This window comes from Arvicanthis niloticus, chromosome 12, assembly GCF_011762505.2.
Source record: "Arvicanthis niloticus isolate mArvNil1 chromosome 12, mArvNil1.pat.X, whole genome shotgun sequence".
Lineage (NCBI taxonomy): Eukaryota > Metazoa > Chordata > Mammalia > Rodentia > Muridae > Arvicanthis > Arvicanthis niloticus.
Genome location: NC_047669.1, coordinates 2,743,498 through 2,770,740, shown reverse-complemented (window position 1 = coordinate 2,770,740; position 27,243 = coordinate 2,743,498). Strand labels below are relative to the sequence as shown.

Sequence of the window (27,243 nt, the reverse complement as noted above, 5' to 3'; positions counted from 1 at the left end):
TTCTACCTTCCCCAGTGCTGCGCCTCCCTGTGTTCTGTTGTCTGTTATCAGACAGCTTTCCCCAGACTCCTCACACAGATCAAACTGGTTTTAAATTTGATCCTCCTGCCTCAGCCTTTCAAGTTCTGGTATTATAGCCAAGCATTTCATATCACTCTTGGTTTAGTTTCCTTTTTTTTGTTTTTGAGATAGGTTGCTGTGCAGCCCTGGCTGTTCTGGAACTCACTCTGTTGAGCAGGCTGGTTTCAAATGCAAAGAGATCTGTTTGCCTTGAGTGCTGCCTAGCTAATTTCCTGGGTTTTAATGACATTAATTCTTATATGACTTTAAGGGAAATAAGCAGAAAGACTCAAGAAACCTGATATAAACCAAAAGTACTTAGGGGAAGGGTGAGGGTCTGGAAACAGGATGGCTTACATCTTAACCATCAGGTTTTCTGAAGTCTACACCCCGCTAAGAGACCAACTCTGAACAGCAGATAAGACGCTCAGTACATGAAACACACGAGCCAATCTATGTGTGATGGGTCGCCGTCATCAGGAAGTCTCAGCAAGCAATGGACCATCCGGCCAAGTGTGGCTACCTACGTTTGATCCTGATCTCATGTGGTGGAAGGAGAGAACCAATTCTTGCATGCTCTCTGACCTCCACATATAAATTTATAATGATAAATAAATGTTTTTTTAAAAAGGTGATGAATTGTGCGGGTCAAGTTCTAATTTTTAAAAGTGAACAATTAAATAACCATGATTCTACAGATCTAACTTTGTTACAGCCACAAGATGCTAAAAGCTATTATTTTGGAAAACTGGACCAGGTGGTATAGGAATTGAGGGAAGAGGATCAATCACTTTGAGTTCAAGGCCAACCTGGGCTATACAGTAAGACCCCGTTTTAAACAACCTCCACCCCCAATTTTGAGATTCTTGTAATTAGGAATATTTCTTTTATACTTATAAACATTATCTGTGATAACATATTGTACTGTATCAGAGATGAAAGGAGTTTCTGAATCTTAACTCAGTCCATACATACACTGGATATCTAAGTTGAAATTTTCCAGGTTGGGAAGACAGTACAGTAGGTACAGTGTTTGCCTGGACATCTTGAGGCCCTGATTTCAATCCCCAGAATGCACTGAAGGTCAGGAGGATCAGCAGAACCCTGGGGCTTGCTGCCAGGTAGAGACACTGTCAAAAAAAGGTGGATCGTGCCTGGGAAATGACCTCTGAGGGTTTTTTTTCCCTATCTTATACGATTAGTAGGTTGCAAACACATTCATATTCTCATTCATATCCCCCCCATACATTAATGTTTAAAACATATAAAGGAGGGAGAGACTGAGAACAACAACATGTAGAAAATGCTGAGCTCCCAGCAGATGACTCCTGCAAAAGCATCGAAGGCAAGTCAGAAAAGAATGGAACTATTGACAACGACATTTAAGAAAACAATGTCAGGAAGCAATTTTCAAATTCTAAAAATACGTCTGCAATTTAAAAACTTTTTAAAGTTAAAATATTACAAAATTTTAAAAGTGAAAAAAACTTTGGTAAAAAAATGTATATGTGCATTTTTATCCATAGACACAAGGATGAGCAGTGTTATGCCAACAGGATGCTGTCTCCTTGGCCCATTCAGATCCTCAACACTGTCCACTTAAATCAGGAGAGAGGGGTGGGGGTGGGGGGGAGAGAGGGAGAGAGGGAGGGAGAGAGGGAGGGAGAGAGGGAGAGGAGGGTATGAAGGGACTGATATACAAAACAGTCTATCAGGTTCTTTGCAAGAGTGGTCTACAATCTTACCCAATGAACCATCTTTCCAGTCTAGCACATTTTAAATAAAGCATTACACCAACAGTCACAAGTTTTAACTTGCTCAATTTTTAAGCTGGAGCCTAATAATTTAGCCAACACAATAAGTAAACCTAAAACTAAGTTTAAGAAAGAACATCAATGAAGTCTTACCTTTGGAGTCAGCGTTTGGGAACAACCTGTTCCATGGCACCTTATTTTTGTGCGGGAGAGAAAGCAAATAGTTTCTAGCTTTTAAATTTATTATACAATTCAGATCTTCCTGTGATGGAGATCCAAGAATACCTATCAGGCAAAACATTAGCTGTTAATTGTCAAGATAAGGACAAGTTATTACACACACATCACCTATGGGACAAAAGAGATTCTGTACTTAATGTATTTACTTTGTACTATAAGTTTTTACAAAGAGATCTTTCATGTTCAAGAGCTTACCCAGGATGTGATTCAGCTGGTCTAGGTAATGCTTTCCTGGGAAGATAGGCCTGTTGGATAGCATCTCTGCCAGGATGCAGCCCACAGACCAAATATCAATGGACTTGGTATAACCCTGCAACAGAAAGGGAGAAAAGACAGAGTAACAACATGATGAGGTCTCTCTATGTAACAGCTGTGCGGGCAGATGAACGTTTGATCATCTTCTTTGAGAAGACCATTTGGAAACAGGGATACAGAATGAAAAACAATAAATTGGCTTTCTTAAGAGATGCCATCAGGTGGGGTGGCACAACCTTTAATCTCAGTACTCAGGTGGCAGAGGCAGGAAGAGCTATTCTGGTTTGATGATGAACTGTATTGTGGAACTATAGGCTGAAATAAATCCTTTTTCTCCCCAAATTGCTTTTGGTCATGACGTTTTATCATAGCAACAGAAATCCAAACAAGACAGATGCTGAGTCACTATAATTAATTTATATTTATCTCTTGGAATTATTAAATTAGAACTTCTGAAGTATATCCCTCAGTCCATTTTCAATGTTAGAGATTTAGAATTATTACAAACTAGAACTAGAAAAACTACTAATGCTCACTGTTCAATCATGTAACCAATGTCTGTAAAGTTGGAGATGACCAGCAACTGCAAGAGCATCCCTCGCAGCAGCACACACGGCTTTCTGTGCCTTTGGATACAATGAATTTAACATCCTTTCTTGTCATAAACACAAAAGTGAAACCCTGAGACAGCGATGCATTCCTCACAGACAGCATGAATCAGAGTGGCTCATATGCTGTGTGCTAAACACTGTGACTATGGAGACAGTTCAGCAGAGAGCTCCCGAAGGGGGCCCAGCAGTTTATTTCCCAGCCATACCGAGCAGCTCACAACAATGACTGTAATTCCAGGGCATCCAATGCCTCTGGTACCTTTGAGCACGAAACATGTGCACAAACCCATAGACACACAATTAACAACAAAACCAAAAACAACAACAAAAAACCTACCAGGAAAAAACAAATGCACAAATCCAGACTGAATCTTAATGTTCTGAACAGTGCTCAATTTTGTCTACCATCTTATAATTCTAACAAAGAATGCATATTTCATGTTTTCCCTGGCAGTTGTAAACCTATTCAATCATGTTCATTGATTATGTATTAATACAATCATGTATTAACAGCCTGGGTTGGTCTTAGGCTTGTGGTAATTCTACCTTTGCCTCCCGAGTGCTGACATTATGCTTGCTTGCCCCTACCCCCTTCTGTTCTTTTGAGAGAAGGTCTCTTTATGTAGCCTGGGCTGTCCTAGAACTTGCTACGTAGAATTACAGACTTCTGCCTGCTCCTGCCTGAATGCAAGGATCAAGGACCACCACCTATTAGCAAGATCCAGGTTTTATTAGCAGAGTCTGGATAACCTTCATAATAACTCAGAGAAGAGGAGGAAAGACAGATTTCAGTTTGAAACATAACTACCCTGTAATTTCAACAGTCCATAGTGGCTCTGTTCTTTCTGCATCCAGTAATTTTGCTGGAGAGATATTCATCATTATCAAACAATATAGCCTTTGTAGAACAGCTGTGAAATATTTGCACAGAAACACACCTTATGGAACTCTAATAACATAAAGAACAGGTATGTAAGTTGCCACAGGAAGTATTTTAGCAGTATGATGGGATATAGGTGTCTTCAGTCACTGTGACTGAAGATGGTGAACCCTAAGCCTAAAAGTTTGGTTCTTAGACAGCACTTTGGCTCTGGCCAGATATACCAGGCTGAAGGCTGAAGGTTGAAGGCTGAAGGCGAAGGTTATGGCTGTTGTTTCTTTTTCTTACCTTGGAATTCAACATAATTTCTGGAGCTCTGTACCAACGCGTGGCTACATACTCTGTCAAGAACCCTGTGTGGTCATGATCTGGATCTGCAACACGGGCAAGGCCAAAGTCACAGATCTAAGGGAAAGAAAAGTGGGATATCATTTCAGAGTCTAACGAGCTAATGCCAAAGCACCATGAAAATAAAAGGGCAATATTAGTAATACAAGCAGTATTAGGATAACAAAAACATGCTACCAATACTATGTTAGACATTTTTCTGGAAATCGCAAAATCATCATTCCTTAATCCTCAACAACCTGAGGAAGTAAGGAAGTCTGCATGCTGGAGTGAAGAGACAGTCTGAAGGGTCAGTTATAGGGCATGGTCTGACAATGACCCTTAGGTCCCATCCCCAACAGCTACTCTGAGTGCTTGGCACTCTCACTTAAGGAACTTGAGCAAAATCATCTTAGAGGGGCGAGAGAGATGGCTCAACAGTGAAAAGCACAGCCTGCTCTCACAGAGGACACCAACCAACACCCACACGGAGTGACTCACAACTGTTCTGGTCTCTATGGGCACTCATATACAATGTACAGACATACAAATAAAAACACACAAAGAAAATTAAACCTCAAAAACAAAATTGTTAGGGGCAAATCAGAAAACCCACCCCGAGTCCATTTCCTGTCCAAGGCACTGCAGCTCACAGATCACTGCTCCTTCATTTCCCCAGACCCATTTCCTCATATTTCCCACTTTCACTTAAATTAACTGATTAATTAATTAACTTTATGTATATGAGTACGCCTTTGCTGTCTTCAGACACCAAAAGAGGGCATTGGATCCCATTACAGACAGTTATGAGCCACCATGTGGTTGCTGGGAATTGAACGCAGGACCTCTGGAAGAGCAGTCAGTGCTCTTAATCACTGAGCCATCTCTCCAGCTCCATCCACTTTTTTAAATTTCAAAAGTACTTATTTCCCTCCTTTTCACATAGCCAATCCTGATAGTTTTAAAGCTTTCGTATACGTTTTGCTTTATTATTTGTTATTATTTATTGTATGTGTGCATGTATGAAGAATACGCCACACATGTGGTAGTCAGAGGACATCTTACAGAAGGAGGTTGAATCCTATCTTGTGGGTCCCAGGTATTAACTCAGGTCATTTGGCTTGGGAGCAAACACCTTTCTTTACCACTGAGCCATCCTGTCATCTACCACTGTTTTGTTGAGCACCCAGTTCCTCACATTCTCCTGACTTATGGGAGTACTTTGTAAGCCCTCACCATCTAGCTGTCTAGCATTGTGATGCTGCTTGGGTTAGCGGTCTTACAGACTCCAGTGTGTATAAAATGTAGGTATGCTCTACTTGGTCCACACAAAATACTTTAATTCTCCAATCCCTAAGAAACCAATTCAAGAAAGAGACAGGTTAACAGAGATGAGACTGAAGGCCATCTTGAAAGACTAATTTGGAGGCTTGATTCTATTAAGTCAGCTAAAAATAAGGGGCAGCACTTTAAGCTTAATAGTAACTCCCCCCTTCCCAAAAGTAAATGTTTTGTGGACCATTTTTTGTGTGTAGCATTTTTAAGCTATTAGTTATTAAATATAAGTTACTTTTTAATGGAAACAATCTGACCAAAAGTCTGTTGTAGAATTCTGAGACAAACCCCCCCCCCCAAAGTTTAAGGAGAGGAAAAAACAAAAAATACTCCCTCCAAAAAAAAAAAAAAAAAAAAAAAAAAAAAAAAAAAAACAAAACCCTAATAGCCTGTACTTTGAAGGAACAAGCCTAAAAGATACAGGACACAGTTATTTGGACCTCAGTCCCTGGTCAGATATCCCACTCAAATACTCTCTGTAACTGAGAGAGATAAAGATACCTTCCTTCCCCTACTGTACAGGTGTCTTCCTACGATAGTATCTTACCCTTACTGTGTACAACTTCATATTAGAGGTAGCACCTTTGTTCTCAAAGAGCCTCATTTGTTTCAATTACAGCATCCAAGAAGCTGCATATGCAAAAGGATGTGACTGTGTTATCAAAAAAACCCAGACAGCCCATCGTCTTTGACAACTCTCTTGCAGGTCACTTCCCACGTGGGTTCTCATGTAGGAGAGAACAGTGAGGAAATCTTGTTTTTCTCCATACCCAATTCGCCTACTCCAGCTATTCTACTTAGTATACAAAACCTTCACTGTGAGCCTGGGCCTCTCCTTTAAACGACAGCTTGTGCGATAATGAGGTTAAAACTCTGATGGTCACTGGCCCCCTGGGTCACGGACGGAGAATAGCTATAGCTTCCCCGAGTCAAGCACTGGGGATTGACTGGGGCCTCACACATGCTTTGAAAGCACTCAGTGAGTTACATTTCTAGCCCATCTATTAGACTTAGCTATCAGTTTTGAGGAGGAATACTGCTAAATTCTACATTATGATTCACCCCAGGCTTTCAGTGTACATGTTGTTCTACTTGTTTCCATAGGAGCTTTTCCTACCAGTGGCTAGAGTAGAATGTGCCTTTCCCTGCCCTCAGGAGGCAGAGGCAGATCTATGAATCTGAGGCTGCCTAGTCTACAAAGTGAGTTCCAGGATAGCCAGCACCACATACATAGTGAGACCCTGTCTTCAAATAGTCTTTTATACCAATGCATTTATTAACAGTAACAAGGGTATCCAGTATGAGGCACAGCAGCAGTAAAGACTACAATGAATGATGTTTTCCCCCATGTCTGAGGGAAAGTACTCTTAGCTAAGACCACGTCTTATGGTAGATTATGGTCAATCCATTCAAATTCTGCATGACTTATTAAACTTATCTCAACACATGCAACTCATAGTGCCTTTTTTTTTGTAGAGCTAACTTTTCATTCTACGATTTGCTTTTAATCAAAGCCAGTCCAGCTAGTCGGCCCCCGGCCCCACCCCCACCCCTGTGTAAGCAGTAGCTACCCTGGAACTCCCTCTGTAGACCATGCTGGCCTCAAAGTCAGGGATCTGTTTGCTCTGCTTTTCCAGTGCTGAGATTAAAGGCATGTGTCACTTTTCCTGACTACAAAATTTTCTTAATATTATACTACCAAAGATTAGCCAAATTAATGATGCAATAAAAACAAACAGAACAAAAAACCCTCCACAATAAAATGCAAATAAACCCAACACACCTACAGATAAAGTACCAGTAATACTCAGAATAACTCCACAAGAGAAGCCAGACCACTAGTGTAACCAGCCTAAAATGTCCTGTAAGGGTTGGCATTCCCATCTATCTGACCCTCCCTGAACTATGGAAACGGAAACGGTCCCACAGATAGATGTGTGCTGCACTGTGCACCCTTGTTTACAGGTGTACGACAACCACACAGGCTTACTGAGAACTCTGTGGACTCTGTTTAGCAAACAATGAGTACGTAGACTGGTACTGACCACACCTCCCATTTTTTTCTGGTCCACCAGAAATATGCCAACAGAAGCTGCAAACGGGGTCTAAAAACTCCTTGTATGTTTTTGTGGACCTGAGAAATAAAGGGTTACCACGTAGTACCACAATGTGATAGATACATAAATGACTCCAGAACTTGAGTAGGTGACTCTCCTCCACACTAGTATTTGCTCAATGTCAAATACTACCGGCCAACATATCCTATGCATATACTTATTTGCTGTGGCAAATAAGAATCTCAGGAAAAACTACACTCACTTTGGAATGAAATGCTCTCCGTGTGAATGATATACTCTGGATATCTACCTTAGAACTATGAGTGAACCAGCTATGGTGGAGAAGCGTGCCAATAATAAAAATCTGAAGAGAATGAGGTAGGACAGTGGAGAGTCTGGGATCAGCCTCAACAACACCTTGCTGGGTGCTGTACACATCTATTATTCTAACTAACTCTTGGGAAGTAGATGCATGAATCTGAGGCCAGCCTGAGCTAGTGAGACCTTGTCTTAAAATAACAACAAAAAGCACACTTTAGATAGGCCAATAGAAGGCTGTCCATATTTAAAGGCATCTCTTTAGCATATAAGTGACTGCCTAGTGCCTAGTTGCCAGTGTTGCCCTCAAACAAAAAAGAATGCAGCAGTTTGTTTACTCACTGCTTACTTTTGACTGTTATTTCTCTAATCTCCCAGCCTATGACACTCTAATGTCCAAAGGGCCCTCTCTCATGAAACCCATTTATCCTTGGAGGAATGACATGGACACTATCTTCCTCTTATTTTATTTCTGCCCTTTGCATTTGAATACTACTTTCTATATGCCACAGCATGTGCTATTATACACTGTCTGCTGGGTTTCCATCTCTTGGTCTTCCAATTTCAGAAGCAGACAGCCTGGCACCTCACAAAGCTTCACCTAGGAATGTTTATTTAACTGAGAACTCAAATGATTATTCCTACACATCTACATATAGTTTTTTTTTTACTGATATACAATTCATATACAGTATACAATGCTTCAGTACTAGTATTTAATATTAGTCACAGGGTTGTAAACTTTAGAACAATTAACATAAAAAGTTAACAAATTAATACCGTTTCCCCTAACACTATCAATTATAAACAACTCATTGTATAGATCTACCACATTTTATCCACAACTAGCTAGATATTTGACTTCCATTCTTCTGTGACAATGAATTACACTATAATGAATATTTGTGTACAAGTGTTTGTATGTCCACATGTTTTCATTTTACTAAGGTACATACTGGAAAAAGTCCTTGTCAATGTTTGCTGTCTTTCCTTTTTCTTTTTTTCTTTTCTTTTTTTTTTTTTTTTGTTTTGTTTTGTTTTTTTTCGAGACAGGGTTTCTCTGTGTAGTCCTGGCTGTCCTGGACCTCACTCTGTAGACCAGGCTGGCCTCAAACTCAGAAATCCGCCTGCTCTGTCTCCCAAGTGCTGGGATTAAAGGCGTGCGCCACCACCACCTGGCTATCTTTCCTTTTTCTTGAGACAGGGTTTCATTATGGAGTCTTCACTGGCCTGGAACTCACCATGCACCTCAGGTTGCTCTGAAACTCCCAAAGATCTGCTTGCCCGCTGCCTCCCAGTACTGGGATTCAAGGCCTACGCCACCAAACCTGACACTGATTATAACCATTCCGGTGAGAGGCTCTCTGTCACTGTGAGCCTTGTTTTGTTTTCTTGATACAGAGAATTAAGAAACAAAAACAACACACATGACACTACACATAAAGTAGATACACGTAAGAGCTACTAATTTTACTACAGTGACTACTATCTCTGAAGGAAGAATGGGCTAAGGAAGGAAGGAGACTCATACTATGTGTCTGTATTTTTCTATAAAATGTTTGTATATCTGATAGTTTTGAATATAAATAACAATATCTCAAAGCTATCTTAAAGTACATATTATCCTTAGAGTAAATGACTTAGCTGACCTTGAGATCACAAGTGGTGTTCAGCAGGAGGTTGGAAGGCTTGAGGTCACGGTGCAGAACATTAGCTGAATGGATATATTTTAATCCCCTCAGGATCTGATAAAGAAAATAGCAGATATGGTCATTGCTGAGGTGTTGTGTCTTCAAGAGCTTGTAAAGATCTGTCTCCATGAGGTCCTGTACTATGTATCTGTTTGACAGGTTAAGGTAAAACACTACGAGTTGGTCACACTTAGCAAAGCACTAAAACAAATTCAACTTCTCTCAACCCTCTTCCCATACAGCGTCAGACATAGCTAGGCCATCAAAAGAAAGGAGAGCCTGCAGAGAACACGGCATACTCTCATGAAAGAAAACAAAGACCTAGGTAGCTTGTTGTGGGCCTACACTGAGACCTGAAACAGAATATCAGCCAATCTTGAAGTCTCAACTTCTCTGTTCTCTAAATTGTCCACTATCTACCAATTTTCTCCAAAGCGTAAAGAGCATGGTAGACAGCAAACACCAACACCATCTCTTTGGCCCAGAAGCAATGTGTAATGGCACCGTTTTCCTTGCTTCTTGTCACCAATATCCTCACAAACCAACCTGGAAGTACAGAGCCACAAATAGCACTGCCACTGAGTCCAATCTCTGCCTTTCTTCCTCACTCTCTGATTACTGTTAAATTCTGCACATGTATTACAAGACCAAAGGAAGCCATGTGAAGAAGAGGTTGATGCTGGGTTCTGCTCTTCTTTCCTTCCTGCACAGCTACCCACTGCCTAAGCACTAAAACTTCAGCTAAGCCATATTATTTCTTATGAAAATTAAACTGTATTAACCCTTTACTTTTAAATTCATCATAATGATGTTTCATTAGAAGACTGTTTGCATTTATTTTTATGCATAAAATACTATTTCATTTCCTACAGATTCAGGCTAAATGAGATTAGTCCCATACTTGAAGGACATAAGACTTAAGCAAACTTGTCATTTATAAAAGGTGTTCTTCTATGACAAAAGGTAACAAGAACAACAGGTGCGCCAGGCGGTGGTGGCGCACACCTTTAATCCCAGCACTTGGGAGGCAGAGGCAGGTGGATTTCTGAGTTCAAGGACAGCCTGGTCTACAGAGTGAGTTCTAGGACAGCCAGGGCTACACAGAGAAACCCTGTCTCGAAAAACGAAAGAAAGAAAGAAAGAAAGAAAGAAAGAAAGAAAGAAAGAAAGAAAGAAAGAGAGAGAGCGCGAGCAGAACAGAACAACAGGTGCAGCAGCAGGAGGCTTCCCTTACAACACCACAGCACTTACTAACAGACATGCTTAAAAGACAAAGGCTGCCTAGAGACTTGGAGCCGTTATTCCTACGGGTGCAAAGTAGGAGGTGGAATCTTCTAGACCAGCTCGGCACTGATATCTAATGCTGGCTACAATTATATGTATCAGAGTTGATCTGGTCTTAAAGACTCTGAGGGCCAGTTTATTCCATTTTTGTTTTGTTTGAGACAGAATTTCTAGCCCTGGCTTTCCTGGAACTCTTTGTAAACCAGGCTGACTGTGAGCTTAGTGACCCACTGCTACCATCTGGGGTAAACGGTGCACCTCTGTGCTCTGGCCAGTTACTGTACAGGTCAGGAAGCTGAGGCTGGAAGGAGTAGACGAGGATGGCCTGCAGGACACTGGTCTGGCCGGATGGATGTCTAGGGTACCTATTTCCTGTTGTGAGTGCTTGCTTGATTCCCTTTTTACCATCAGACAGGGACTGGAAATGACATGAATCAGCTTTTCAAAACTAAGATTAAAGAAAACCACAGAAAAACTGACAGAGAAAACACTAAACTTCTAGAAAACTTACTAAAACAAATTACAAAAAAGGATAAAATGGAGAAAAAAATAAAATGTTTTAAACACTTTAAACAGATTACAATCTCCTCTTAGCACACTTTTATATATATATATGGGAAGAGCAATTAAAAATCTTTGTGCACTTTTTCTTGATTTCAAGTTATTTACTCTACAAAGTGAGCAAACAGCAGCTAACGTTAGGAAAGGATACACATCTTTCATCTGCTCAATGGTTGGTGCCCGGATGATGTCATTGATGCCGATGATGTTCTCATGTCTGAAGCGCAGTAAGATTTTGATCTCTCTTAGGGTTCTTTGACAGTAGGTCTGGTGCTCAAAAGGACTGATTTTCTTGATAGCAACTCGAACTTTGTTGAGATTATCATAAGCAGAGCTAAAAAACAAAACAAAACAAAAAATATGTGTGTATGAAAATTAAAAATAGCTCACAGAATTATTTGGCAGAAGGGACACAAAGTGGTAAAGCATTAAACTTTTAACATCTGTCATATCTGTTCTGATACCTGTGGAAGCAGCAAGCGTGCTTTCCACAAAAAGATAAAGCAGCAGCAGCAGATGCTGAACCTGACAGTTAAGAGCTGCATGGCTTGTTCATGAGATAGTGCTCATTTCTATAACCCAACACAGGTTTACAGGAAACCAAACAAACACCCCCCCCCCCATAAACAAACAAGAAAACCACCACATTTTCCTATGATAACACTTTGATGAGAATATCATTTCTGCCTCCATAGTTGTTGTTGAATTCTCTGACACAACAGAAACATCAAATACCAGCAACCACATCTTTATCCCCCCAGACCCCCAATGCAGATTCAGAAAGCTTCACTGCCTTTTATCAACCTCCTCCTTCTGCTCTAAACTTTATGTGCATGGATGTTTTGTCTCCATACATGTCTGTGCACCACATGTGTACAGTGGCTTTGGAGAGCAACAGATCCTTTGGAATTGGTGTTCCAGGCAGTTCTTAGCTGCCATGGAGACGGTGGAAATAGAACCTGGCTCTCCTCTGCAAGAGCAGCCATTTCTCCAGCCCAATTACCAACTTTCTTACAAGCAAAACACAGTTCTATTTTTGGCTGTTACTAGGATAATTTTGTAACAAAGTCTACAAAGTAACCTTCTAAAAAAATACTTTCACAGCCAGGATAGGAGTTTCTTCCAAGCTATACTTAAAGACCCAATTATGTAATTCTGAACAGAAGTAATAAAAATTCTGCTTTTAATTTTTAGGATGGTTTAAAAATTTAAATATAACTACTATCTTTCTTGGGGGGGGGGGTGGTTGGGCAACAATTTACCTAAATATTTTTTACAAAAGCATTTTATACTAATGTTGACATCTGACCACTGACTAAAGCAATAAAATATTTCCTTGTTTCCTCATTAAGTGCTAGAAACATGCAATGGTATTTACCAACTGTCACTACTGATGCCTCTGACTACGTCTATCTAAAGTCTGTTTTAGGAGTAGTCTTGTCAGTGGCTGCATCATCTCATAATGCCACTACACGCTGCACTGTCCCAAAGCACTTTGAAATGATATACAGTTCTTAAACAGGATGACTATTTAAACATTATTTTCTTTGGTTTGGTACACTAGGGCCCAAAGCAGTGGCTCCTGGGGAGGCAAGCAAAAGCATGTGTAGTCTAGGCAAGTGTACTTAATACTGGGATCTACTTTTAAAAATAAACACCCCCTTTGATAATTGTAACAAGAGGGAGAACATTTTACAGTTAAAACAGATTTGGGATTGTCGGTTCTCTGCTAGAAAGCTGCCTGGTAGCAGCATAAAGCCCTGGAATTTGATCCTTCAGCATGATAAAAGTTAAAATTAAGTCAAAGTAAACTTGTAAAATGCTGGTCAGAAATTCAACATTATAAATTCTTATTTTTTATAGAAAACATTAGTCAAATCTGGTTTGCTTTACAGAATTGTCATCTACCAGGACTGTTTTCAGTTTGCTTATTATTATGGCAGGGTCTTTCTTGCTCTGACTGATCTGGAACTCAGATTAGGTGCCTCTATCTCAAGTGCTGGTATGGTCACCAAATGGGTTTATCTAATAGTGCTGTCAGAAGGAATCAAGCACCAGTAGGACCTTCTACTTTATCACCTGACCTGGTAGTGTGAAATAACCAAGCTGACTTCTTTATTTAAAGGTGTGACACCATCTTCTTTCCCCTTCACCTTCTGACCTGTTCAGAGTGTGGCCTGATCCTATATACACAGGCAGACATACATGCAGGCAAAACACCCATATGCATTTAAATAACTAAAATAAAATACAATTAAAAAGGGCAAAGGGAGCCTAGCGTATCTGTCGTGATGGCACACACCTATCATCCCAGCACTAAAGAGGAAGAGGCAGAGGCAGAGGCAGAGGCAGAGAGGCAGAGAGGCAGAGAGGCAGAGAGGCAGAGAGGCAGAGAGGCAGAGAGGCAGAGAGGCAGAGAGGCAGAGAGGCAGAGAGGCAGAGAGGCAGAGAGGCAGAGAGGCAGAGAGGCAGAGAGGCAGAGAGGCAGAGAGGCAGAGAGGCAGAGAGGCAGAGGCAGATCTCTGAGTTTGAGGCCAGTCAGGTCTATATATTGCAAGTTCCAGGACAGCCACTGAGAGAACCTGTCTCAAAACGGGGTAGGTGGGGGTAGAGAAATGGCTCAGTAGTTAAAAGTTCATACTGTTCTTCCAGAAGGTCCAAGTTCAGTTCCCAGCACCACTCTTGGATTAGATTCGAGGCCTGCTCTATAGGAGAGCTGTGTTTGGTATTATAAATCTAGTCAAAAAGTCCATGGCCTGGTAAATTATACATCTACTAACTCCCTTTCCTAATTCTGCTAAGTCAACATCTACTAATGTTGTCTTGCTAAATGGACATGTTAAATTGCCTTCTAAATATATTGATACCCTTACTTCTCAAAGCTTCTTTCTGTAGTGGGTAGGAGGCAATGCAGAGACTTTCAAGTGGTCAAAGCACTGAAAGCTGAATGCTCAGCCCTCATTTGGACATTTGCATCATGCTCCCTGAGGCTGTGGCAGAAGGCATGTAGGAGCTGGAAGATGGGGAAGAATGTTGCGGAAGGTTGTATATGCTCAAGCCCATCAACACTTCAGCATGGATGAGAGAAGGGCTCAGGAGGATCTGATGACAGCTGAAGCAAATGATGGCTGATGAGAGAGAAGTGATTTTTTTCTTTGTGGGAATAGCCGATGATGGGTTGCCTAGCTTCTGGTAGATGGCTCCCCACATTTCTGTCTATGTAGGTACACTAACTGGACACAAAGATTATAAAGGTTATAAGAAAAACACCAGTATAGGGTCGTGGGAGGAGAGATACTGGAGGCTTCTGGGGGAAGTTGGAGGTGAGATATGGTTTGGATATAACCTAGGTACATTGCATATATGCACAAAATCGTCAAAAGTACATAAAAAATTTAAAATAAATGTGTGTATCTGTGTGTGTGTGTGTGTGTGTCTGTAGGACCTTTCAGAATACTTGGTCTATTCCAGGACTGAGATGGGTTGGAACAGATTTAGAAGCACACTGACCAGCAAATATGGGATTAAAAACCCACCAATTCTAAATATTATTTAAGAGGATGCTTTGTAAGCACTTACAGAAGAAAAGAGAATCAACATGAGTCAATTATGAACAAGTCATGGTAAACCAACTTCATTTCCTGTTATGATAGTGTTACCACAGCAACAAAGGAGTAATGGTCACAGCTTCTAGAGAACTCAAGCCACTTGAAATGTACTTCCCATTTAAGAGACTTCTTGTTAGATGGGGGGTGGAAGGAGGAGTTTCTGATCTTAACAAGTTCTGAATTTGGTGAGCAAAGGATGGACACATGGACGGACGAACACACACACACACACACACACACACACACACACACACACACACACACCCTACATACCCCAAAACCCTTACAAAAACGCACTTGCTAAACACAAAGAGAACCTGGGTAAATTAATTCCAAAGAACAACAGAGAAAGAATGAAAAGCTGAGTCTGGCGGTGTACATTTTTAATCCCAGCACCCAGGAGGCAGGGGCAGCCAGGACTATACGGAGAAACCCAGCTCAGAAAACAAACAAACAAACAAACCAAAAAAAAGGAGGCCAACTGAGTGTACACAGGAGTGCAAAGCCAGCTATTTAATGAGACCCTGTCTAAAAGAAGAAAAACAGTGGGGTGGGGGAGTAGAGTGGGTGGCAGGCAGTTTCTGACCCTATAGAAACCACATCTTATAGGAATAGACATTTTTTATTAAAACTTATTTATTTTTTGTATGAGTATACTGATGGTTGTGAGCCACCATGTGGTTGCTGGGAATTGAACTCAGGACCTCTGGAAGAACGGTCAGTGCTCTTAACCACTGAACCATCTCTCCAGCCCTAGGAATAGACTTTTTACACAAAAGCAGGAGTACAAGCAATTAGAAACATATGGAAAGAGAAAGGGACCAGAATGACTATGGGACCACTGACCTCACCCAGCACTAACCCATCTCAGAAGGAACCACACTCACTTACAGCCCCGATTTCTGTCTCAGAAACTATGCAATTCCATGTGAAACAGGCCACTCTTGTTCTGGAGCTCAAGTGAGGAGAACATTGTGGCTGAGCAAAGAGGAGTAGGCTATGGGTGTGTTCTCCCAAAACTGTTGCCACAGAACTCTAAGAAGCTTAAGAATTAATTTTCTAGTTAAGCCTGACCTTTAAGGTCATTAAGAAAATATAATACCCATCACACTAGGAAAAACATATATTCCGTTTAATACTTCTTAACTTGATTTTCATAGCATGTGGGATTCTATAGTTTCACCCCAGGTCTTACAAATATCAGAGGCAGAAATGGGTAGGAGGTATATCCCTTTAGCATAGGACCCAAGAAGGACTTCCACATGTACCTGTATATGTATGTCTATACGAACAATGACTACAATGTGTATTGTAGGCAAGCATTCTACATCAGTTCCATCCCTAGCCTATCTGACTTAGAGATCTAAGATGCCTGCGGATCATGTGCTGGAGACCATGGTTCTCAGACGGCGAGAGTCACAGAAGTCATAGCAGGTTTCACTATGGGAAAAAAGCTGGGAAAAGAGGACTCAAAATAAGTAATGATAAACCAGCAAAGGGCAGTAAGAAACTAAAACAATAACAGACTAAGAACTGTCGTCCAAATATTAAACTATGTGTTTACTCCCCCCCCCCCCAAAAAAAAAAAAACAGACTAAGAGGGGAAGAGAATGGTATTTCAGGAGTCAGAAATTTTAAACTGAGGTAGAGAAGGCTAAGAACTGGAAAGCATTCCCTCAGTTTACAGTGAAATGAGGTGTGTGACCTTGGTCCAGTAAGAAAACGAAGGGAAGGCAGGTATCAGTGGAAAGAAAAGTGCTTTTTAAAAAATGGTAACAGAACAGGGGAAGGACGACTAGAAAATGCAGGTAGACTACTGTGAGGTATTATGAAGACAGTAGGCCAACTAAGGTTGGAGACTACTGGAATGGAAAAGAAAGCTCCCAATTGACAAGGAAAACTCAGTGTCAAATAAGACACACTTGCAAAGATGCAAGTGCACTGAGTTCCTTAGTGACTAGGACACTTGATCACCACAATCTGGCTTATACCCCCATATCCACCCATGCAAGAAGTCCAAAACAGAGAGACAGGTCGTCTTTCCCAATGGCCCAAGGCTATTTCTCCTCCCACCTTGTTTTTCAAGACAGGGTTTTTCTGCATAGCCTTGGCTGTCCTGGAACTTGATTTGTAAATCAGACTGACCTCAGAGATCTGCCTAACTCTGCCTCCAGAGTGCTGGGATTAAAGGCATATACTCCCCCACCCCCAACGCTATTTCAAATGTAGTCTTAAATTGTCCCAAAGTTTGAGGACAAAATGAAAAAAGTTACTTTACATAGGAGAAACCAAGTGAATGCTAGCCTCTCCCAAGTAGCTAGAAGGAAGCACATACCTTCTAACATGAAGGAATAAGAAACAGCTCTGCTTCCAAGATTCTTGTGTGAATTTTTTTTTTTTAAGTCCAGGATCCCAACCAAAAATGAGAAAAACTGAAAATGGAATAAAGAGCATGGTGCCCTCAGGATGAGATTTGAGGGATTTTCCTCAGCCTAAAAAGCAACTATAAAGCAAAACAAATGCAGATTTAATTCATCCCTTACCAGCAGAACCGGTCCCTGCCTCTAACTTGTGTATAAGCAGCAAGCTCTCAGCTACTACTTGCTTAAAAACTTTATCTAGAAGTGACAATATATATAAGCTGGCATTTAAATCTGACCAGCTCAATAGAAGGAAAAAAATAACCATTACAATGTAGTTTATGTAAGGAACCAAAACTTAAAATAAGGATATAAGTTTCTGAGGACCTAAAACTTAAGAAACTTTGCATATTTCTACTTTTAGGTATAATATGGTTTAAACAATTTAAAGCTGGGAATGGCATGCCTTTAATCGTAGAATTTGGGGAGCAGAGGCAGGTGCATTTCTGTGGGTTTTAGGCCAGTTTAATCTAGTGAGTTTCAGAATAGCCAGGACTGTATAGAGAAAATCTGTCCCACAAATAAATAAATAAATAAATAAATAAATAATACAATAAACCCTAGCCTATCTATGCACCATGAACGAGAACAGACTAGATATGGAACTAAGGCTGCCTTAGATCTGGCATCAGGGGAACCCGTGGCTTCTGAAGCTACAAGGAGGAGTGAGTATCAAGAGGAGTGCGGGCAAGCAGCTCTCTGAGGCAGCCTGTAGACAGACTGAGAGGTGTGGCCTGCTTCTGGGGAGGAGCTGTGATCTAAGGATTTGTGGACACAAGGGAGCACACTTTGGTGGTAGGGGGCTGGGGTAGGTTGCGGTTGAAGATTGAACCCACATGCCAGTTCACGCCACCAGTGCCTACACCTCTAATACTTTTACTTTGGTATAGGAGCTCACTAAGTTGGCCCACACTGTGTTATCACCCTGCCTCAGCCTCCAATATCCACATCTGTTGGGAACTAGGTGGCACTGAAAGTAAGTTTTATGAACAATTCTTACTGCTTCTCAAATGCCAGGCACTGTACTGTGTTATTATGTGTAGAAGGTGGTGTTTCAGTGATGAATTGGGTTGAGTACAAGGGCTGCATAGCACAAGTTACAACATGTCCTAGGGAAGAGCAAAGAGTGACTGACAGTGAGGGTGGCTCAGTCAGAAATACATGACAGATCTGACTGAAGGAAGCTAAAGCAGAACTAGGAACACTGAAAGACAAGACCACTCCCACCACCCCCAGTCTGAAATGATAGTACCTGTTAGACTTGCCACATGTTCTTCATGATCAAGGCACTAATAAAGGATTACACATGTTGAAGAGTTAATTTTCCTTTGAGCCATGATCTCTGTACTGTTCATGCTTGCCTAAAACTATGTAGCCTGGGTTGACTTCAAACTTGTGGTTATCCTCCTGCCTCCACAAATAGTATGAACACCAATGTGTCCAAATAAAATTAATTTCTCTTAATAGTAAATGGTATTGTTTAGTCCCAACATCACAAAAATATTCCAATGTAACCAATTTCTTCTGTAATCTTAAATTCATTCAAAGGCATTGATTTACAAATTTTACCAATGGCTTAAAGAGGTTCTCAACTTGTGGGTCACAACCCCTCTGGCAAAATTTCTAGCTTCAGAAATATTTACAGTATGAATCACAACAGCAACAAAACCACAGTTATGAAGTATAACAATTTTAAGGGTGGGGGGGGGTCACTGCAACATGAGAAACTGTATCACAGGGCCACAGCATCAGAAAGGTTGAGAACCACTGCCTAAAGGATACAAGGGGGAAGGGGGGTAAGGGGTGGAGACTAAGAAAAAGAACTCATTATAAGGTCAAGGTACAGGCCCAGTGGAAATGATAGATACATGGGGTTAGTACAAAAGTTAACAGTCAAGAGATGGAAATATCAAGGGAATATCAGTTTGAGGAGTTTGAAGGAATCACATTATAAAAGTTCCTCAAATACTTTTTGTCTTACTTAGTCCATACCCAGGTTGGACTTGAAACTATTTTCTGTTTCAGCTTCCTGAGTGATGGGTGGGAAGAAACACTGTGCCTGGCCTGAAATTCCTATTAATCATCTACAAGTGTGTTAAGCACTATGGATAGAATGAGGGAAAAACACGTTACTTGCCTTATAACTACACAGGGGAGATATAAAGACATACATATATTAATACACACCAACATATTAATATATGATCATATTATGAAAAAATCATTATGGATATAGAGAAAACCACAAATAATTAGTGTTACTAAAATGACTAGAGAGCTTGATTTAAATTGGGAATTCACAGAAGGTTCTGTCTTCTTTGCACAGTGGGAGAGCCCTTTAAACAGAGACTTTAAGGACTAGTAGGATTGAAACTGGTTGGATAATGGGAGAGAAGGAGAATGTTCTACTAGCAGTCTGAGTAAATGGCTTCTGAAAACCCATTGAGAGTGCACTGACCTACGCAAACTGCTACGAGCAAATTGACAAAGCTGGGAGTGGTGGTGTGGGGAGATCACACCTACTAGTGTGTTACTGGCCCTGAAGACATACATTACAAGTAGTAATATATAGACTAAACAGGTTGTACTTGAGGATACGTATGTATATATAAATATATACATACAATAATTGATGAAAATGGGGCCATGGATTTGAAGAACAGAGGGGAAGGATATATGTTGCAATTAAAATGCAATCTCAAAAATAAACAGTACTAATCACAGCTCACAGTGATGCTAAAGAAACTTGGCAATTATGCCAAGAATTTAATATTTGTTAAACATGCTTCCATTTTAAGTGGAGAATAAAAAGTATCATGTTTATATATTTAAAAGTTAATTTATATTTTGTTATTTTATGTATATGAAAGTTTTACATGTGTATATGTATGTGTACTGAGTGTCTGCCTGGTAACCTGACAAGGTCAGAAGAAGGGGTTGGATTCCTTGGGATTGGAGTTAACTAACAGTTAATTAAGCAGGTGCTGGGAATCAAACCCAGATTCTCTGTAAGAGCAACAAGTATCCTTAACCACTGTGCAAAGGCCAGTGTCTGGTCTACATAGTGAGTCCTATGACATTGGGAGATATGCAGACTCTGTCTCAAAAATCAAGCCACAAAAAACAAAACCCCACACAAACAGAATAAGGAATTTGAGCGGGAGAGATGGTTTATAAGCTGAAAACATATATTGTTCAGAATACCCAAGTTCAGTTCCCAGCATCCACATTGGGTGGCTTTACAACCACTGGTTAACTCCAGTTCCAGAGAATCCGACTCCCTTTTCTTACCTCCATGGGCACTCCCTACAAAAATTTATTAACTTCAAAATAAGACAACAATCCAATTAAAACAGGCAATAGAATATTTTGCAACAAATATGAAAATATGATGAAATGTAAAAAGGCAAGTGTGCATTAGAACCACGCATCTGCTAGAGTAGCAAGAACAAGACTAGTCCCAGCAAGTGGAATTACAAATGGTTCAGATACCATGGAAAGTAGCTGGGGGAGGCTTCTGAAAACCCAAAATACACTTATTTAACAAGCCAAACTAGCAACTGCTGCAAGTGAAATGAATCTTTATTTTCACACAGACCTATGCGAAAATGTTTATAGGAGCTTTATAAAAAGTGCAAAAGCCCCAAAGTAGAAACAGCTCAGATGTCCATCAAAAGTACAAGCTGTGGGAGCTGGGGAGCTGGGGAGCTGGGGAGCTGGGGAGCTGGGGAGCTGGCTCAGAAGTTAGGACATCACCACTCTTGCAAAGAACATTGGTTCAGTTCCCAGTACCCATGTCTGGTTGTGACTCTATCTGCAGGGGGTCTGACATCCCTAATCTTGGAGTAACCACTGCTCCCAATACATAATTAAAAACAATACACACACACACACACACACACACACACACACACACACACACACACACAGAGTCTGTCTTCTAAAGAAAGAGAAAAGTCATGGAGCTGTATGGGAAGGGAGGTGGGAGGATCTGAGAGGTGTGAGGGGGGAAGAAGAAACTGTGGTCAGAGAATATTATATAAAAATTATTTAATTAAAATATCACTAAATAATATGAAGGTACATACCTGTAATACCAGTATTTGAGAGGATCACAGGTTCAAAGAAAGCCTGATGCAAGACTTTGCATCAAAAAACAAACAACAACAAAAACAGAACAAGAAAAACAAAAACAAAACAAAGCCAAATCAACCAAGCCAACTAATCAAATAATGTAGTTGTGAGGTGGAGAGTGGGAAGGACAGACAGGATTGTGAGTTTGACGTCAGCCTGGTCTACATAGCATGTTCCAGGAAAGCCAGGGCTACATAGAAAGATACTGTCTCCGAGATAAAGAAATAAAACAAAATAGGCACTCAAAAGTAACAGTCTGAGGAAAAACCACCCAATGTGATGGCATTCAATAACAAAAAAGTGAATTGAGATGTGCAGTAACAAGAATGAATCCGAAGAAAACCAGAATGGAATGAAATTCTAAGAAAGCTGTAGGCAACCTCTCTTGACGAAAAGTTGATGTGTGCTTGCTTGAGGCATAGACTCACTGTTAAGAAGCAAGAGAGTTTTTTGTGGTGATATAAATTTCTGTGACTTCATTGTGCTGGTGGTGACAGTTAAACGGGGACATGTAGGTGTCAAGATTTAATTATATAAAGAAGCATTAAGTGGGGCATGATGGCACGCACCTTTGATTCTAATACATGAGAAACAGAGGTGGGTAAGCTCTGTGAGCTTGAGGCTAGTCTGGTCTACACAATGAGTTCCAGGACAGCCAGGGCTACATAGACCCAGCCTTACAAAGTCAACTAACCAATCAACCAACCAACCAACCAACCAACAAAAAAAAAACCTCAATGACAAAACGTTTTACCATTTTTCTTTTTCTTGGTGTTGAGAACTGAATTCAGGACTTCACATACTCTTAAGCACAGCCATAAGCCACTTTTTCCACTCCCTACCCTGTCCCCAAAGATGCTATTACATAAAAGTTATACTTCAAAGGGGATGTTTAAAAGACTGAGGAGAATGGAGAACACTTGGCAAAATGTGTGTTGCGCGAGCAGGAGAATTGGAGTTCAGATCCCCAGCACCCACATGAGAACCAAGGCACAGTGGTTTGTGTGTTCATAATCTCAGTCCTGCCGGGCGGTGGTGGTGCACGCCTTTAATCCCAGCACTTGGGAGGCAGAGGCAGGCGGATTTCTGAGTTCGAGGCCAGCCTGGTCTACAGAGTGAGTTCCAGGACAGCCAGGGCTACACAGAGAAACCCTGTCTTGAAAAACCAACAAAACAAAACAAAACAAACAAACAAACAAACAAACAAACAAAAAAACCCAAAAAACCCCCATAATCTCAGTCCTACAAGGTGGAGACAGGCAGAGCCCAGAAAATGGCAGGCCAGGCAATCTATCATATCAGGTGAGCCCTAGGCTTCAGGAAGAAATCCTGTTTCAAAAAAACAAAGAGGCTGGAGAGATGGATCGGCAGTTGAGAATTCTTGCTGCTCTTTCAGAGAACCTGAGCACCCACCTCAGGTGCTTACAACCACCTCTATTCTCCAGTCCCAGGGGACCAAATACCCACCTTTGACTTCAATGTGTACTCATACATACACCTATGGCATTAACTCATACACACATATAGGATGGACAAATGGATGGACGGACAGATAGAGCCAGGCAGATTTCTGAGTTTGAGGCTAGTGTGGTCTATACAGAGAAACCCTTCTAAGAAAAAAAAAATCCCCCACACCCACCAAAGCAAATCTTTTAAATAGCACAAGTTAGATGAGCTTCCGAGGAACAATACCCAAATATGTACACACATGCATCTGAAGAACATGCACCTTAATACACTGAGCTGTGATATAAAATTAAGGGGCTGGTTTCCTCATGATTTGTGGCTAATACTAAAGGTAATTCTAAAGGAAATGTTCCAAACATTCAAATAATGTTAACATCTTCAGAACAAATGCCCACCCCTCCACAATCCTCCTGTTTGGGTGTGGAATTTCTGATTACACTTGACTTTCATACAGCCATATCTTAGAGCAAGGGCTCAAAAACATTTGTCTGAATAAAGTAGCTATGTAAAAGCACCATATACTGTACACAACTGTACACTAAGCAACTAAACTGCTACCTATCAACTGTGAATGGGTTATTTTTAGAGGAAGCCATTAAGCTGTTCTCTAAGCCTTCCATTTTGGTGAACTTTAATTATCTGAACACAAAACTACAGAACTTTATTGCACAGATAAAAATTAACTTGTCTTTAGATACTAAACAAGTTAGACTGATCCAAATTAATGTTCCAAAAATAAGTAGGTAGACAATAATGACTGCTACTTTAACTTGGTTCTCTCATAGTTCACAAAGACACTGCAACTGGGTTTTTGCCATTTTCTTTTCTTTTTAAATCAAGTTCAAACCAATAAATAAGAAAATAAAATAAAAGCTGGCTTAAAGTGACCCTGCTCTGAAACCAACAGTAATAAGTGCTTTGGATTTGCTCAGATGATTAGTGCATATACTCCAATACCTTACAGGGACTTACTGTTGTTAGAAATCTGATGCTAAGCCAGGCACCGGTGGCACACACCTCTGATCCCAGCACTTGGGAGGCAGAGGCAGGCGGATTTCTGAGTTCGAGGCCAGCCTGGTCTACAGAGTGAGTTCCAGGATAGCCAGGGCTACACAGAGAAACCCTGTCTTGAAAGATGAAAAAAACCAAACAAAAAGAAAGAAAGAAAGAAAGAAAGAAAGAAAACCTGATGCTATATGTAGTCTCTCTAGAGGAGATCTATACACCAAACATAATGGTGCACACATTTAATCCCTACACTCTGAAGGCAGAGGCAGGTGTGAGTTTGAGACTAGCTTGGTCTATATTATGAGTTCCAGGGAGGCCAGGACTGTATACCAAGACTGTCAAAAAACACAAACACTACCAAGCCTGTAAAAAATTTATTTATTTACTACTCTTATGTGCAGTATGTACCTTCATGAGTTCACGTGCACAACAAGCATGCAAGAATTCATGGAGGAGCAGAGACTAGATCCCCTAGGACTGGAGTCACGGATAATTTTGAGTCACCATGTGAATGTTGGGAACTAAAGCTGGGTCCTCTTTGAGACAGCCAGTGTTCTTCACACTAAGCTCTGCCCCAATTACTATTACATTTTCCAGTGTGGTATTTAGTCCTGACCTAGCTATGTCTTACAATGTATTATGATACTTCTAAGTTACAAAGTAAGAAAATTTCTGCCTACATCAGTAGCACATAAAACTGAACAATACAGAGAATGTCAGCATGATGCAGGTGACATACAAATCCATCAATATCCCACTTTTTAAAAAAGAAAAAAAACTTGGTTGTCAACCTGACTACATCTGGAACTAACTAAAACCCAAGTGGCTGTGAGGGATTTTTCTTGACTGAAACATTTGAGGTGGAAAGAGTCACCTCTTATCTGGGCGCGCCTGCTGGCAGCCCATTAAAGACATGGAAGGAAGTGCTTGCTCTTTTTGCTTGCCCTCATCTTCAATGGCAAGTGTATCCTTCACTGGCATTAGAACCTCCTACCTTGGGGTTCTCGTCTATATAATGGAACCATCTCAGACATCCAGCCTCATGGAAAGAATAACTTCTGGATTCTTGGACTTTTCATTGGGAGACAGGTATTGTTAAAAGAACTAGTTAGACCATAACCCGTACACCATTCTATAAAGTAATAAACCCCACATGTAACAGATAGGTTGTCATTCTATCAGTTCTGTTTCTTTGGAGAATCCTAATACATTACCTAAACATTCACTGGACAGAGGGCATACCCTGCAGCTGGTAAATGAACGAGGAAGACAGGTGTGGTGGCACCACAAAAAAAAAAAAAAAAAAAAAAGAATTTACGCAAGGGAGGCAGAGGTAAAGTTTGAGGCCAGCCAGCCAGGGCTATAGAGAAACCCTGACTCAAAAAACAAAAACAAAAAACCAAACCAAAACAAAAAAATTAAAAAAAAAAAAAAAAAAAAAAAATTGAACAAAGAAGCGACAGAACTGAATTACAGTTTGTAAACTAAAACATAAATTACTGCATAAATGGAAGAGACAGGCCTTTCTTACAGAAGCAGTCCCATTAGCAAAGAAGAACTGATGTGGTGTCTATGATTACAGGTATGCAGCAGCTGACTCTCTGAAGTGGGAAAGAAAGGCCCTTGGTGGAAACTGCAAGTTGTTCTCATATGCTGCAATGAGAGCAGAGGCAGGGTTAGAGGAACACTAAGAGTTAAAAACAGCAGTCTGAAGCACTGAGGAAGAGAAATAGGAGGGCCTGTAGTTGGCTCTGAGACATCCAAGCTACACAGCTAGAAAGAACAGAGCTCTGGGCAGTAACCACAGGCCAGCTGCCTCTCCTTCCCCTGAAAGCCCCTAAGGAAGACATGTAAAGCAAGATTACTATCCTTTCAGTCATGTATTCTCACTTCTTGTGCAGCTAATAGTATAAACCAAAATAATAGTGTAGTAGTTTGAATATAATTGGCCGCAACAGGACCATAGAGAGATGCACCATTAGGAGCTGTGGCTTTGCTGGAGGAAGTGTTGAGGTCTTCTACGTGCTCAAGCCACGCCCAGAGACACAGTAATCTCAGCTTTCTCCAGCACCATATCTGCCTGGACCCTGCTATGCTTCCTGCCATGATGATAATGAACTAAACCTCTGAAACTGTAAGACAGTCCCAATTAAATGTTAGCCTTTATAAGAGCTCCCTTAGTCACGGAGTCTCTGTATAGCAATAAAACCCTAACTTAGAAAAATAGTAACAGACCAAACTTCAGCTTCAAACAAGTCTCCACCCAAATCATCCTGCATAAGCTAACAAAAACTATAGTTATATTTTAGTGGCTGTGATAGTTTTTCTCTGCCATGGTATGGTAATAAGCTGATCATGTTAGTGTGAGAACGTAAGGTAACTAATCTTCAGCAAAGCAGGCGCAGGGTTGACTAGTGGTGAACAGACAGTTAAAGTCAACAGCGAACAAATCCAGAGTCAGAGATGGACAAGGGGCTCTGATCACTCCTGACTAGATGGGCAGCTCAAGATCAGAGCATGATTATCTCTCTGGTTAGGCCAAGGAGATAAGAATAGAACTTAACGGCCCTTCCCTGGCTCAACCCATGACAGCCCAGAGAACTAACCAATGTCAGTCAGCACAGATTACCTTGGTCTTTGTCCAGTTTTTGCCTCTGTCTACACAGCCCTGGAGGGGGAAGCTTGGTACTTTCTCCTCTCCTTGAAACCCTCCCTGAGCTAGTTCTTCCACGGTTTCTTCATTTGTTCACAGTTCTTTTTTTTTGGTCTCCATCTCTCTTCTGTAATATTTCTTTTCCCTTCTTGGTCTGTCTTGAATTAGGATATCACTATATAAGCTTAACTGGCTTGTCTAGAATACACTACCTATACAGACTAGACCAGCCTTTAAGTCACAGAGACCTGTCTGCTTCTTCTTCCCAAGTCAAAGGCTGTGCCACCATGCCCAACTATAATTCGTAATGAAGCCTACTTCCAATTTGCATCTTCTCATAACAACTAAAGATTAATACCCAATTTCTAATGAATAAATGTGTAATTATTTGAATACAGTTCAAATACTAGATAAAAGTGAAAAACTTAGTAAGTAAAAGATTGAACTTTACAAATAAGGCAATCCGTCAGGTTCTACCTGCTACTACCATACTCTTAAAAAAGGAGGAGGAAGAGGAAGAGGAGAAGGCAGCAGGCTTGCTCTTATTATAAATAGTCTCAGCTAGCCTCAACTCTCTACA

General features: G+C 40.8%; 1 protein-coding gene across 2 annotated transcripts in view; it reads right to left on the bottom strand.

Moving 5' to 3' along the window:
* The window catches only part of Mapk1 (mitogen-activated protein kinase 1), a 60,055-nt gene that overhangs the window by 18,413 nt on the left and 14,399 nt on the right, over positions 1-27,243 (bottom strand). For both annotated transcript variants that reach the window (XM_034514996.2, XM_034514997.2), the window contains exons 2-6: positions 11,525-11,707; positions 9,487-9,676; positions 4,089-4,205; positions 2,250-2,364; positions 1,968-2,099 (exon numbers count right to left, since the gene is read on the bottom strand). In XM_034514996.2, coding sequence (XP_034370887.1) covers positions 1,968-2,099; positions 2,250-2,364; positions 4,089-4,205; positions 9,487-9,676; positions 11,525-11,707 — 737 coding nt within the window. The remainder of the gene's footprint in view (positions 1-1,967; positions 2,100-2,249; positions 2,365-4,088; positions 4,206-9,486; positions 9,677-11,524; positions 11,708-27,243) is intronic.